The sequence below is a fragment of the Vombatus ursinus genome, unplaced genomic scaffold, assembly GCF_900497805.2.
Source record: "Vombatus ursinus unplaced genomic scaffold, bare-nosed wombat genome assembly UNPS02014841.1, whole genome shotgun sequence".
NCBI classification, from domain to species: domain Eukaryota; kingdom Metazoa; phylum Chordata; class Mammalia; order Diprotodontia; family Vombatidae; genus Vombatus; species Vombatus ursinus.
In genome coordinates, this window is record NW_020954619.1 from 34,286,238 (window position 1) to 34,302,125 (window position 15,888).

At 37.3% G+C, this 15,888-nt stretch overlaps 1 protein-coding gene across 1 annotated transcript; it reads right to left on the minus strand.

Moving 5' to 3' along the window:
• Positions 1 to 304: 304 nt before the first annotated feature.
• On the minus strand, positions 305 to 15,524 carry TMEM18 (transmembrane protein 18). The gene is made up of 5 exons (XM_027840403.1): positions 15,390 to 15,524; positions 10,212 to 10,332; positions 8,044 to 8,098; positions 1,011 to 1,104; positions 305 to 920 (listed from the first exon to the last, which is right to left on the minus strand). The coding sequence occupies exons 1-5, from the start codon at positions 15,438 to 15,440 to the stop codon at positions 816 to 818; spliced, it is 426 nt and encodes a 141-aa protein (XP_027696204.1). The 5' UTR covers positions 15,441 to 15,524; the 3' UTR covers positions 305 to 815.
• Positions 15,525 to 15,888: the final 364 nt, after the last annotated feature.

Here is a 15,888-nt window from a genome sequence, read left to right on the forward strand (position 1 = left end):
AAAGATCATTATTTAATGTTAGACATAAAGAGATTTAATACTTTGGAAGTTATATCACATAAATCAGCAGTGTCAAACATGTAGCCAGCTCACAACACTGCCGAGTATACCTGAACTTGATTAAAATGTAAATGGGAGAAATTAAACAAAATAAATAAAAATATAATAGAACACAGATAAGATTAATATGTGGTTTTCTGTTTAGTTTTTTTTTTTTTAAGGCAATTGGGGTTAAGTGACTTGCCCAGGGTCATACAGCTGTTAAGTGTCAAGTGTCTGGTCTGAGGTCACATTTGAACTCAGGTCCTCCTGACTCCAGGGCCAGTACTCTATCCACTGCGCCACCTAGCTGCCCCTAATAAGTAGTTTTCTAAGTCAGCATGTTGCCAGCAGGGATCCTTACATATTGCTGAGCAACACCACTGACACAAATGATCAATATATAACTTAAAATCAGAACAGATTTCTAAATAAGCAAATACAGATATAGTTCAGATGGAACACTAAAAATATTTAAATTACAGAGCTAGTTTTGCCATTTAGGCTATCTTTAGACTGTAACAATAATGACATATCAATATAATGCAATTTTAGAGCTAGAGGAAACATAGCCTCATTTAATATTAAATTAAAACATTAAATAAGTGAATTGAGTGTTTTCTAGTATCACAGTGAAGACTGAAATAAAAGAACATATGGGTGCTTCAAACCATGAGCCTACTAAAGTTACCACTGCAATACATCCTACTGCATGATACACAAATATTGAAGCAAGAATAATTGTTAGAATATGTTAGAGAATCCAATGTAAAAGTTCATCTACATTCTGCCTTCCTCCTCTTCTCTCTTTCTGCTTTTCTTTTTTGTTGCAGGATCTTCAACTCAGTCATGACAGTAACTGTTTTACGCACCCATGTAATCTAAAAAATAAAATACCTGTGAGCAATATGCATAACTGAAAATAAACTTTGAAAGAGAAAACTAAACTTCATGATTTGTAATAGACGTACCACAATGATCATAGCATTTAACAGCAACGGTGTTGAAAAAACCATGGAAATAAACATCCCTCTTGAATCAAAATATTGGTATTTAGAAAATAACCTACATGTAGAACAAAAAGCAAAAGTTAGTTGGAAAAACTTTTTTTTTTAATTCCCACACACATCAAAAGCATCTAAAGAGATATATGGGTCAGTCTATTACCACATCATAAAATCAATTTTTGGATACATTTTTTCCCCCTACCATCTTTCCTTTGGTACCAGACTCATTACCAAGGTAGTCAGGTGAACTGTGTTATCCAGGAATTAACAGATAAGAAAAACAGATGAAATAAGATTAGTAAAATAGGCCAGGCACTTGTTAAAAAGAAAAATAAACCATCAGACCAAGCCTAAGGAAATGTTACCTCAACTAAAACCATCCTTTTTATTTATTTTAATTTTAAATTTATTTATTTTTAGTTTTCAATATTTACTTCCACAAGATTTTGAGTTCCAAATTTTTACCCCATCTCACCCCTCCCCCCACCCCAAGATGGCATGCATTCTGAATATCCCTTCCCCTAGTCTGCCTTCCCTTCTATATCTCCCCCCCTTGTCTTATCCCCTTCCCCTTCTACTTTCCTGTAGGTCAGGATAGATTTCTGTACCCAATTTCCTATATTTCTTATTTCCCAGTTGCATGTAAAAACATTGTTTTTTAAACATGTGTTTTTAAAACTTTGGGATCCAAATTTTCTCCCTTACTCCCTCCCCACCTACCTTCACTGAAAAGTAAAGTAACTCAACATAGGTTATACAAGTGCAGTTATGCAAACACTTCCATAGTAGTCATGTTGTGAAAAATTAACTCTATTTCCCTTAATCCTATCCCACCCCCCCATTTATTCTATTATTTCTTTTGACCCTGTCCCTCCTCAGAAGATTTTGCTTCTGATTACCCCTTTCCCAATCTGCCCTCCTCTCTATCATTCCCCTGCTCTCTTGTCCCCTTCTCCCCCTATTTTCCTGTAAGGTAAGGCATATTTCCATACTCAATTGAGTGTGTATGTTATTCCCTCCTTAAGCCAAATCCTATGAGAATAAGATTCACTCATTCCCTCTCACCTTCCCCTGTTTGCCCTCCACTGTAAGAGCCTTATTTTCTGTTTTTTTTTTTGTGAGATAAATTACCCTGTTCTACCTCTCCCTTTCTCCTTCTCTCCATATGATCCTCTTTCACCCCTTAATTTTATTCTCCAGATATGACCCCTTCATCTTCAACTCACCTTGTGCCCTCTATCTATCTACCTATCTATCTATCTATATCTATACATATATAATTTTTTCCCTCCAACCACCCTAATACTGACAAAGGTCTCATGAGTTATAAATATCATCTTTCCATGCAGGAATGTAAACAGTTCAACCTTAATAAGTCTCTTAGGATTTCTCTTTCCTGCTTACCTCTTCATGTTCCACTTGAGTTTTGTATTTGAAAGTCAAATTTTCTATTCAGCTCTGGTCTTTCCATCAAAAATGCTTGAAAGTCCTCTATTTCCCTGAATGATCATTTTTTTTCCCCTGCAGGATTATACTCAGTTTTGCTGGGTAGGTGATTCTTGGTTGTAATCCTATCTCCTTTGCCCTCTGGAATATTATATTCCATGCCCTGAGGTCCCTTAATGTAGAAGCTGCCAAATCTTGTGTTATCCTGATTGTGTTTCCACAATATTTGAATTGTTTCTTTCTGGCTGCTTGTAATATTTTCTCCTTGACCTGGGAACTCGGGAATTTGGCTATAACATTCATAGGAGTTTTCCTTTGGGGATCTCTTTCAGGAGGAGATTGTAAAACCACCCTTTTTAATATTACCTATAGGTTACTACTAGCTTCAAATTCTGAACCCTATAATAAATCACATAAATAATTATGCATTATATTTATATACACATACACACATATATCATCCAGACCCTGCAATTTCTTCTTGAAGATGCAAATAGGAGTTGATTTATTTCACAGTGCTCTCTTGCTCACTCTTTTCTCTTCCCCCTTTCCCTACACTATACACACACCCTGACAAACTTACACACTTAGTATTGTCTAAATGAAGATGAAAATGAGGAAGATGGAAGAAAATATTAGAAGATAAGGTTTCAGGACTGGGAAATGAAAGGTATATAGATTGGTAGTCTACTCAGAGGTTTCATGTCTGCATATCATGAAGACTATCTTTAAAAAAGGAATCAAGATCATGCTGGACATACTAAGAACTGAAGAACTTCACAAAGAATGAAACTGACTGCAGTTTTCCCTTCCCTAACCCTAACTCTAACCCTAACTCCTAATCCTAACCTTAACCCTAACCACTCTGGATCTCACTGAATGGCCAGTAATAGGTCCCAGTTCAAGCCTCACTTTCTCACTGTTTGGGTTTCCATGGCTCAGAGTGAGTGTAAACAGCAATTGTTTCTGTTCTGGCAGAAACTCTTAGGGTCTTCCCCTCCCAGACTGATTCTAATGTGAAGGCAAACTAGGCCATCTTTTGCCTCAATTCTTACCTAGCCTTTACTGAATTACTGAATAGGTGTTGCCTCAGAAAAACTGAAAACTGGGAGAGACCTTACCTTAAAAAGTTCAAGGTCTCCCAGTGCATCATGGGCCATTACAAGTCATTCCAACTTATGTCTTGCCACTAGACTCAGATGACTCTCCAGGAGAGAGTGAGGCTGATGACTTTGCACAGCTCTGTCTCACTTAAATCCAATTTACTTTCAAGTCAACACGTCACCCTCCTGCTATCACTGATCCTCTTCAAGAATGAAGGACTAGGGGGGCAGCTAGGTAGCAAAGTGGATAGAACGCTGGCCTTGGAATGAGGAGGACCTGAGTTCAAATCCGGCCTCAGACACTTGACACTTACAAGCTGTGTGATCCTGGGCAAGTCACTTAACTCCGACTGCCTCACAAAAACAAAACAAAACAAAACAAAAAAAAAAAAAACAAAAAAACTAACAATAACAAGGCCTGTGAAATGAGATCTATAACCATAACCACACAACAAAGACTGGCCTATCGATCCAAACAAGAAAACCAAATGTGTAAATAACATCTATTGTCCATACTATGACACGTAGTTGGATAATTAGGGTTAGTCTATAAACACATATAGCTTAGACACTCCAGACAGATAATAGCCTGGGTGGAGAATTAGAAAGGAGAACAGAATGGGCTGAAATGCATTTGAGAAACTATGTAACAATTCTGATAATCCTAAGCTGTTCCCTTTAAGGGAAAAAAAAAATTAAAAGCTCATTGTTTAACACTAATTTTCTTCTGCTGGTGATGCTATACAGTTATCCCTTCCACATCCTGGGGGTTAGGCGTGTAGCTTCCCCAGGATCTGGAAAATCTACACAAAATTTTTTGGACCTCCCTTTGTACCACAGAAGAAGCCTGAATTATTATGGTATTAAAAGATAGAATATGTTGATAATATACAATACCATTCATTACTAATGCATTTCTGAATTTCTAAACTTTTTCTGTGTTGTCTGCTGGCCTTTGTGTGTTGTTAACAGCTTCTGCAAAACTCCCAAAAATTCCCATTTAATTTCTTATGCCAATCTGTGATATATCGAAACTGTGAGGGGAAAAGTAGCAATGTAGAAAGGATAACTGTGTAACTACAAATCATGGCACCACATAGTATCCGAAGAATCAAAATTGGAAGTAATTCAAGGTGGGGAACAGACAGTGGCACAGTGGGCCTAGAGGGCCCACAAAGGTCACTGCAGCACTAACTCCTAAGCAAGGAGTGATGTAAAAGAGATTAAAGAAATTGAGAAATTCTGCTCAGAAAAGTTGGGCTGATCAGATAGTAAAAATCATGGATTATAGATGGACAGCTCATGTACCACATCAATACCACATATTGTTAGAAGACCTACTGTAGTAAGTATATCCTTTGTGTTGGATTTATGGGAGGACAGAGTATAGAATCACACTGCATGGAAAATATGGATAGATTCTAATCATGTATTAATTTAAGAACATGGTTTATATATTTATTTATCTTTTGTAATATAATTTCTATTTTGTAATATATTTGCTATATTATATTAGTGTTTGATAATATATTTATAGATTATACTATATATAATTTATATATTTGTTATAAAATATATAAGTGTAATAAATATAGTATAAATCATCAAAATCATTATACATTTTCACAAATGCATACTGTATGGTACTTCTGACTACTACTATACTACTATAGCTATATCTATATCTATATATAGTATGTATGATATATATATATATACTATATATATAGTATATATACTATATACTACTACTATAGCTACTACTACTATTACTACTTACTACTACTACTACTACTACTACTACTACTACTACTATTACTACTACTACTACTACTACAACTACTACTACTGATAATGTTAAGTCATTTTCAGTCTTTTCTGACTCTTCATCAACCCTTTTCGGGTTTTCTTGGCAAAGATATTGGAATGGTTTGCCATTTCCTTGTCCAACTAACTAGCATTTATATAGTATTTACCATGGGCCATGTACTTTATTTTTTTTTAACTTATTTTGATTTATCAATAATCACTTCCATATGGTTTTGAGTTTAAAATTTTTCTCCCCCTTCCTCCCTACCACCCTCCCCAAGATGGTGCACAATCTGATATAGGCTATACATTTACATTCATATTAAACATATTTTCACATTAGTAATGTTGTAAGTAGAAATTAAAACCAATAGGTGGAACCATCAGAAAGAGGAAACAAAACTCAACAGAAGAGAAAAAAATAACAATTCGGCTTCCATAGTTCTTTCTTTGGGTGTGGATAACATTTTCCATCACAAGGCCTCTGGAGATGTCTTAGATCCTTGTATTGCCAGGAAGGGTTAAGTTTATCAATATCAGTCATCACACAACGTGGCTGTTATTGTGTACAACGTTCTCTTGGTTCTGCTCACTTCACTCAGCATCAGACCATACAAGACTTTCCAGCTTTTTCTGAAGTCAGCCTGTTCATCATTTCTTATAGCACAATTGTATTCCATTCATATATTCATACCATTCATATACCACATACATTCATATACCACAACTTGTTCAGCCATTCCCCAATTGATGGGGCATCCTCTCAATTTCCAATTCTTTGCCATCACAAAAAGAGCTGCTATGAATATTTTTGTACATGTAGGTCCTTTTCCCATTTGTGTGATCTCTTTGGGATACAGCCCTAGAAGTGCTATTGCTGAGTCAAAGGGTATGCACATTTTTATAGCCCTTTGGGCATAGTTCCAAATTGCTCTCCAAAATGGTTGGATCATTTCACAACTCCACCAACAATGCATTAGTGTTCCAATTTTACCACATCTTCTCCAACATTTATCATTTTTCTGTTTTGTCATGTTGGCCATTCTGATAGGTGTGATGTGGTACCGCAGAGTTGTTTTGATTTGCATTTCTCTAATCAATGGCCATGTACTTTATAATTATTATTTCACTTGATCCGCATAACAACCCTGGAGGTAAGTGCTATTAGTAACCCCATTTTACAGATGTACTTAAGTGACCTGGTGGCCAGCTTATACAACTAATAAATGTCTGAAGATGTATTTGAACTGAGATCTTACTGTCTTCAGGCTCAGAACTCTATCTGCTATACCACCTAACCACTACTGCTGTTAATGCTATTGCTACTACTACTACTACTATGATGACAATGATGATGATGATAATAATTCTATTCCTCAATCCAAGAGTAATTTAATTCCACTTAAGAAATATTTGCAGTTTGATGAAAGCAGAAATCATGTTTTATGCTTCTATATTTCCTACAATGCTGGGTAATAGTAGGAATACAACAATATTTGCTGATTATTACTGTTTTTCACTAATCATTTTAGGAAAAAGACTACTAAACTTATGAAAAAAAAAGCTTACTGAAGTCATTTGTAAGGCTTATCATATGTGTATATGTGTATATACACACACATACACATTACATGATACTATAGGTAGCACTACAAATATGTCTTTGTCTCCATTTCTTAATCTATAAAGTGGAAGTGATATTTCCACTGCTAGTCTCACAGGATTGTTGTAAGGAAAGTATTTTATAAACCGCAATGCATCTTATAAATATGGATTATTATTATAACTATAGAACTATCTGGCACTTTTTCTTCTTCTATTTAATTATTCTAAAGGAACAGCTTTCATTAAATCACTTTACAGGTCCAACATTAATTTCAGCCAAATGCTTACAGTTTCTTGTAATTTCTTAAATTCCTTCAAATACTAAGTTACATTCCCTATCTATAAACTGTTAATGCCATATTGCTTCAAAGTAGCCACAATTTCTCAGTTCTTTTTATTCTCTTTTACCCTCTTTACTATGATTTGCATAAAACTTAGTAATATGGCTCAGAAAAGATTTTGGACTTTGCTCAGAGGTATCTACAGTACAAGAAAAGGCTGTAAAGAAACCTGGTTTTTATGGGCTTGCCAATTTCCAAAACATATTCAGTCTTTCAGTTAGAGAGAAAGAGAAAGTACCAATGAAGAAGCTGTAAAGAAATATATAAAATTATTACACTTAATATATCATAATACATAAAATTATATTTTATAAAAACAGAAAAGTACAAAGGGCTCCTGTCCAGATGGACAAAACAAGTCCCAAAAACAACGCTGGATACTCCAAAGCAGTGGTGTCAAACTCAAATAGAAAAGGGGGAGTGGGGTTTAGAAAATCTCTTATTAACATTACCTATGTTGTACTGTATTTTTATTTTATTATACATTTCCTGATTTTATTTTTAACTGCCAGGCCACAGGAGAGAGTTTTGGGCTTCTTGTGGCAAGGGGCAGCGAGTTTGACATTTCTGCTCCAAAGCATCAATAAAATCGAAAAATCTTGGAAACACTTCCCAGAACTGTAACTTAGGAGAATCTGAAGAATATGTTATAAAGTACTATGTCAAAAATATATAAACTTAAATCATTTTTACCTCCAATTCATAGCAGCCAGTTCATTGATATATTCAGCACAATAGACTAAAATCACTGGAAAAAAGAAAGAAAACAAGTCATAATAAAAATGACTTTGACATGAATAATTATTAAAAGATACTAATAATTAAAATATATATGTTTTTAAAAAAGCATACTGAATTCTATATTTAGAGGGAACGATGAAGAAGAGGGAATAAAAGCATCTATATGGTTCCTACTATATATTAGCAATACTAAATTATGTATTACTATAGTAAACACTTTACAAATACTGTCTCATTTGATCCTGTGAAGTATGTGCTGTTATTATCCTCATTTTATAATTGGGGAATCTGAGGCAAACTGAGGTTAAATGACTTGCCCAGGATTATATAGCTACCAAGGCTGGATTTGAACTTAGGTCTTTTTGACTCCAGGACCAAAATTCTAGTCTCTTAGTCACCTACCTGCCTCATAAATACAGAGGTAAAGTACGGTGAGTCTTAGCCATCACACACAGGACCTTTAAGAATAAGATTTAGGGCCAGCTAGGTGGTGCAGTGGATAGAGTTCAAATCTAGCCTCAGACACATGACACTTAATAGCTGTGTGACCCTGGGGGCAAGTCACTTAACTGGGACTGCCTCACCAAAAAGCAAAAAAAAAAAAAAGATTTAGAGCTAACAGAGACTTGAGATAATTTAGTTCAATGTCCTCATCTTACAAAGGAACAAAAGTTCAGAGATGTCAAATAAGTTCCTCAAGGTGATATACTAGGGACACAGCGGGACCTAGAATTCAGTGTTCTTACACCACACTGTGCTGCCCTGACCAAACTGCATTACTCCCAAAGCACATTTAACAGTAAAGATTTGAGATAATAATTGTAAATTGCTTAGCATAGGCCCCTGACATATACTAAGTGCTATGTAAATGTTAGTTATTATTATTATTATTAGCTACCACTAGCCTATTGATAGTTTTAATTTATTTAGTGCTACATATACCAAGGAGAACAGAGCACCATCCTGGCTGAGCACTAACATTTTATCATAACATCCTATCTATCTATCTATCTATCTATCTATCTAGGGTAGGGAGGTTCTAAAATTGTGATTTCATGTATGTGAGGAAATTCCATTTTACAAACTGCCTTCATCAATGCCTCTGCATTAATGGTCCTAAGACAGTTGCCTAGGAATACTGGGATATTCGGGGACTTGCCCATGGCCACAATGCTAGTGAGAACTGAAACTAGGTCTTCCTGACTCCAAAGCCAGGTCTCTATCCACTATACCAACACTGTGACTCAACATTTTAATTCATATATAATCAGAGAGTTATACTCTTGATCAACAATTGCCTTTGTTTTATATGGAAATAAAATGAAGACAGAATTATGTGGAAATGGAACACAAAGGAAGATGTTGGTATCTACAGTTTTAAGCTTACAGCGTGCCTGTCCAGTAAGATTATAAACTCCACAAAGGCAGAAATAGTGTATTTTTTTTTAAACAGCTTCTTTTTTTTCCACACAAACAGCATAAAACAAAGTTTAGTATAGTGTCTAGTAACAGTTTGGATGGTACTAGGCAAAATAAATACTAGTTGAACTAGAGCCACTCAGTTCAATTCATTGCCTACTCAATTATAAGACTTATTCATGCATTATTCAATAAGCATTTAAGTATATACAATGTACAAAAACTGAACTCAAGTCAACAATGATTTATTAAGCACCTACAATGTATAAGATACTGGGTTTACGGAATTTCATTTATAATATTAAAAATATGGTGAGTCTGGACATTTTTATAAAGTGTACACTACCTATTTCAATACTTAAATGATCCATGATTTCATCAGTGTAGATTGTCTCCTACAAAAATGCAGATTGTTATACTTCTGCTTCTTAGTAGATGGTCTTCATGAATTGCTCTAGCTGAAAAATGGTGTCCAACCCTCTGGCAACACACTTATTTCTCCAACATTCACCTAGGCTGGTGACTTCACAAGACAGACATGCACTAGGCTGTTGGGTTCCTATTTAAAACCTTTCCAATTTGATGGGAATTACCAGCATTTGGGGTCACTCCATTCCACCATAAAGTATATCTGTAGAAATTGGAAGCAACTAATATTTCACATAGATAGCCTAGCCCCACATACTGTTTTTTTCACTCACCCAAACCCAGGAAATGCCCAATCTGAAGTCGATATCGTTGGAAAGTAAGGTATGTGAGCAACAGGCAAAGTATGTGGAAGCCTAAAAGTCCCAGTAACCACGGCTCAGACCAGTCAGTGTGCTATAATATAAGGAATAAACATCATAAACTTATTACTATCAAATCAATATAAGGCATTAATAGACCAGTTACCAGTCCTCATGCAGAACAATACCCAGAGAATCATTGCTTGAGCAATACTCTTTTTACTTTAGATTGAGGGAAAAATATCTTTATTTGTAAAAGCCTCCTTTAATGCCTCATGAGTCTTCCCAGTTCAAGAACACACAAGGAAAAGTGGGGGGGAGGAGAAGGTTGGGGAAAAGGAGTAGAGAAATAGGGGGAAAATAACAGAAAATGAACTAAGGGTGAAAAGGGCCTTGGGAAAGAGTATCATGAGATCTGAGGATCCTACTCTAAAGCACGTACACTAATGCAGGGTAAAAATGGAGCATCACTTTGAGAGGCAGTAGAAGGTATAAAGCAAACTAATAGGAACAAGGCATATCTTTTCTATCAGTGCTTTTTATACATGGTAAATATATAATAAATGTTTTTCCATTCATTCATTCACATTGTGGTGCTAAGCATATTACAACTCTACCTCTATCTATCAGACTTTTGAGGGAGAGGCAAATTCGATGTCATAGAAAAAACACTTGTTTATATGTCTGAACTGGGCTGTGTTTTAGACCGTGAAGGTTCTTTAGGCATGTCCAATACCATCATTTCACAGATGGGGAAACTTAGGATCAGATAGTTGAATTGAATTGCCCCAAATCATAAAGCTACCTAGTAACAAAGCCAGTAGTTGAACCCAGGTATCCAGATTCCAAAGCCAGTGTTCTTTTCACAACACCATAATGGTGAACCCATGAATCTGGCCAACTGGAAAAATAGTGGTACTTTTAACAGAAATAGGGAATTTCCCTACAAATTAATGGTTGAACAGATGAAGGAGCTTTAGTGACCTAATGAACAAGGTACTGGCTAGAATACTAAGAGATTATAGGACTCTTTTCTGAGCTACACCTTGCTGCTCTTCTGGAAAATGAGCCAGTTAGACTGGGAATCAGGGGGATTTTATGTCATGGACCTCTATGGCAAATTGGTTAAGTCTATGAACCATTTTCTCAGAATAGTGTTTTTAAATGCATAAAATAGAAGGAAATCAATTATAGTGAAATGCAGTTCTCAAAATATGTTTTTTAAAGTTCATAAACACCACATTAAACAGCCCTGGACTAGATTATTAATTATTAATATTATCATATAACATATACTTATATTATCATAGGATCAAAGGACTGAAAGCCAGAGGGTACTTCAGAGATAAAAGAATTAGAATCTTAAGGGTTTTTCCCCTACCTTTTCTTTGTATTCCTGTGCTTAGCACAATAAAAGGCATTAATAAATGCTTGTTAATTTTTCTGATTGAAAGAGACATCAAAAGCAATTATTCCAAATCCTCTTTAAAGTCAAAGTTGTATAGTCTTTGCTTGAAGATATCAAGTAAAGGAGAACCCACTGCCCAACATATTCCACTACATTTTTTTTCCTAATAGGAATAGCATTTTCCTAATGCTAAATCAAATTTACCTCTCTGTAAAAAATCAAATATGAGGGTACTGAGACACATGTAGTCTAGTTCTTTCAGTTTACAGATAAAGAAAAGACTCCTATAATCCCTTAGTACTCTGGCCAGTACCTTGATCATTAGGTCACTAAAGTTCCTTCATCTGTTCAACCATTTAGTTTGTAGGATTCTATTAAAGGTACCACTATTTTTCCAGTCAATCAAATTCACAGGTTCAGCATTATTAACTGACTCCTCACTCTTCTTCACTCCACCATTTAGCTGACAAATCTTGTTTCTATCTCTATGACATTTCTCACATTTTACTTTCTCTCTACTCATAAGGCCAGCACCTGTATTTTAGACTCTCCTCATTTCCTACCTGGACTACTGAAATAGTATCCTATTTTGTTTCCCTCAATCCATGGGGCAAGCAGCTGCCAGTGATTTTCCTAAAACGCAATTCTGATTATGTCACTTGCCTTCTCAGTAAACGCTAATGCCTCCCCATTGCCTCTAGGATAAAAAAATAAAATCCTCTGGTTTAGCATTTATAGCTCTTCACAACCTGGCTCAAACTTACTTTTCCATCCTTATCCATTGCTCCACTTCCTGCAGCTTTTGATTCAGCCAAACTGGCCTTCTAATATTCCTCACACATGACACCCCATCTCTTGTCTCCATGCCTTTGCACTGACAGTCCAGGCCTGGAATGACCACACTCTTCAGCATTTCTTAGACTCCCTTGTTTCCTTTAAGAGTTAGCTCAAGTACCAACTTCTACATGAAGCTCTTCCTGATTCCCATAGTTGCTAGTGCCCTCCCTCCCAAAATTATCTTCCATTTATTTTGTATATATTCCATCCTTGAAATCCTGAAGGCCAGGGTTCAATTCCCACCTCTGACACATACCATCAATGTGAGCCTGGGCAAGTCATTTAAACTCTCAGTGCCCCAGACAACTCCCTAATAAGCTGCAGACAAACAGTGGACCTGAAATGGTGTAAAGGGGTCTTTTTCAACAAGGAATTTCCCATTTTTGTGAAATCAACAGTCCCTATTCTCTCTCTCTCACACACAGACACACAGACACACACACACATGTCTGCCCTGATTGAATCCTTGAGCTCAAAGACTTTGTATCCCCAACAATTAGTACTGTGCCTGGCACAGAGCAGACACAACCAATGTGCCCAGCTCTAACTTTCTAACTCCAGTCTTGCATCTCTAACCGCCCATTGAACATCCTGGACTGGAGGACTCCTAGACATCTTAAACTCAACTTGTTCAAAAATGAACTATTATATTTCTCCCAAAATGACCCCTCTTTCTAATTTCCCTATTACCACCAGTCAACAAATATTGTGTCACTTATGCTTGCAAAGACCAGGTATCATCCTCAACTCTTCACTCTTGCTCACTCCTTCCCCACATTCAATCAGTTTCCAAGTCCTTTCAATTCTACCTTCATAACATATATGACTTATGATGCAGGTCTCACTATGTCACTCCCAAATTCAAAAAATTCCAAGGGTTCCTTATTACCTCCAGGAATCAAATGCAGAGTCCCAAAAATTTCAAAACTGCACTAGGGCTTTTGGGACACCCTAAACCAGCCTTTAAAGTCCTTCATAACCTGCCCCCCCCCCCCCGCTACCTTTCCAGTCTTATTTTATTTATTCCCCTCTGTGTACCTATAGTCCAGGGACATTGGCCTCCTAGCTGTCCTTCAAACAAGGCACTCAGTCTCCTGACTAAGCATTTTCATTGACTGTCCCCATGGCTGAAACTCCCCTCATCTCATCTCCTGATATCTTAGGCTTCTTTCAATTCTCAGCTAAATATCCACAAAGAAGAAAGAACTACGGAGTTTGAATGCAGATCAAAGCATACTATTTGATATTCTTTTTCTTCTGTTGTGTTTTGTTTCCTCTTTCTGGTGGTTCTTCCTATTGGTTCTAATTCTTACTTACAACATCACTAATGTGAAAATATGTTTAATAGGAATGTATATGTATAGCCTCTATCAGACTGGAGAGGGAGGTGGGAAGGGAGGGAGAGAAAAATTTAAAACTCAAAAGCTTATTAAAGTGATTGTTGATAATACAAAATAAATTAATAAAAAAACTCTCAGCTAAAATATGTGCAAAAGGTCCTCTTTAATCTTGGTGTCATCCCTATGAAATCATCTCCAATTTATTCTGTTTATAATTTAAATCTTACTTGTACAAAACTGTTTGCATATTGTCTTCCTCCATTAGATTGTGAGTTTGAAAAGCAGAACTTTTTCCCCTCCCTTTCTTTGTATCCCTAAAGCTTAGCAAAGTGCCTAGCACTTGGCATTTATTAAATAAAATGTTTCTTGAACTTGATTTCGTGACTTGTCAATTGCTTGACTGACAGAAGCCTGAGGCCCAGAATGGCCAAGTAACTCACACAACTAATTAGTTCAGTTAGAGATTGATGAAAATAAAGATAGGTAGATAGTATATGTATGCATGTGTATGTGTATGTGTTTGTGTGTGTGTGTTTTCCCTTCAGATTCAAAAATCACCCTCTCTTCCCCCTCTCAAGTCAGTCTTAACAGAACTGGAAGTCCAGTTTTCTGAGTGTCAGTTCAGGGTTCATAGGAAAGGCATCATAAATTTAGCAATGGAATTGATTCTAAAGGTCTAGTCCAAAACTCTCATTTTATCAGATGAGGAAGCCTGAGCCTCAGAGATAAGTCAGTTGATACAGTGTACTGAGTGCTGGATTTGGTATCATAGGACCTGGGATCAAATCTTGCCTCTGCCACTTAATACCTGTGTGACTCTAGGTAAGGTATTTAATCTGGGTCTCTAAAGTCCTGATTCCATTCCATTCAACAAGTGTTCTATTAACAAATGTTTTATCATTATATTCAAGGTAGCTGGCAGAACAGTCCGTGCTCTCAAGGGGCTGACGAGATCCCAAGTGATATTCCCAAGGTCACAAATGTCTAGAGTCCATATTGTAATTTAGGTCCTTTGATAAATTAAGTCCTCTCTCAATTCATCAAGTGTTTATTTATTAAACACCTATTACACGCAAGATACTGAGTCTTAGACGGATAGAACAAGGACAAAAAAAAGTTTTTCCCTTTCTCTAAAATCTCAACTCTAAACTGCAGGCTTAACTCCCTTAGTTTTCTTTTTTGTCAAATGGGAATCCCGCCCAGCAGGGGAATGGAGACGTGGCTCCGCCACCCAGAAAGCCACAATGGTCCTTAGGAGCTCATCCCATTTTTCAGATGGGAAACTGAGGCCCGGGGAGATGGAAGGCGCGGGGTCTCGGTTCTAAGGCCAGGTTTCCGAGCCCTCTGTCCGCTGAACCTTCGACACTCGGCTCTCTGCCGCGGGCTCAGTTTCTCCGAGCCCGCCCGCCCCGTCCGTCCCCAGGCAGGCTAAAGCGCGGGGCGCCCGCCTTCCCCGGAAGCGGCTCTGAGGCTCCGGCGCCTCCCCCTTCCCCCACCTCAGTAGTCGGAGCCGGGAGAGAGCACGGCCTCCCACCCCCGCCCGGAGCCTGGCCGGGGCCGACTGACCGTGATGACCCGGTGGAATCCCATCTGAAGAGGCTGGGACTGTGGCTGCATTCTCTTGGTCAAGAGCAACTACCCCTGCAGCTGGACGGCCGACCGCGGCAAGCCACCTCACGATCCGCCGTTACGTCATAACTACCTCCGAGGCCCCGCCCCTCCCGGCCCCAGCCAACCTTCATTCTACCATCCGCGATCTTGGATGTATCGCGAGAGATGAGATTCCTGTGTTCTGCTCTCGAGAAACTTCGTAAACAATCCATTAATTTTTAAGTTAGAAATTACTGTGTTTCTCTTTTCCCAGGTGTTCACGATTTATTCCGTTCCATGGAGTAAACATTTATTAAACATTTAATAATAAACGAATTAAATAAAGTAGAATGGAAGGGCAACGTGCCTGCAGCGGCGGATCCCCTGCCGAACGGCACCCCCCCCCCCCAAAAAAGAAGAATGCTATTCTTGTGAATAAACTGAAATGCAATTGTTGGGATCTTTTGGTGATGAT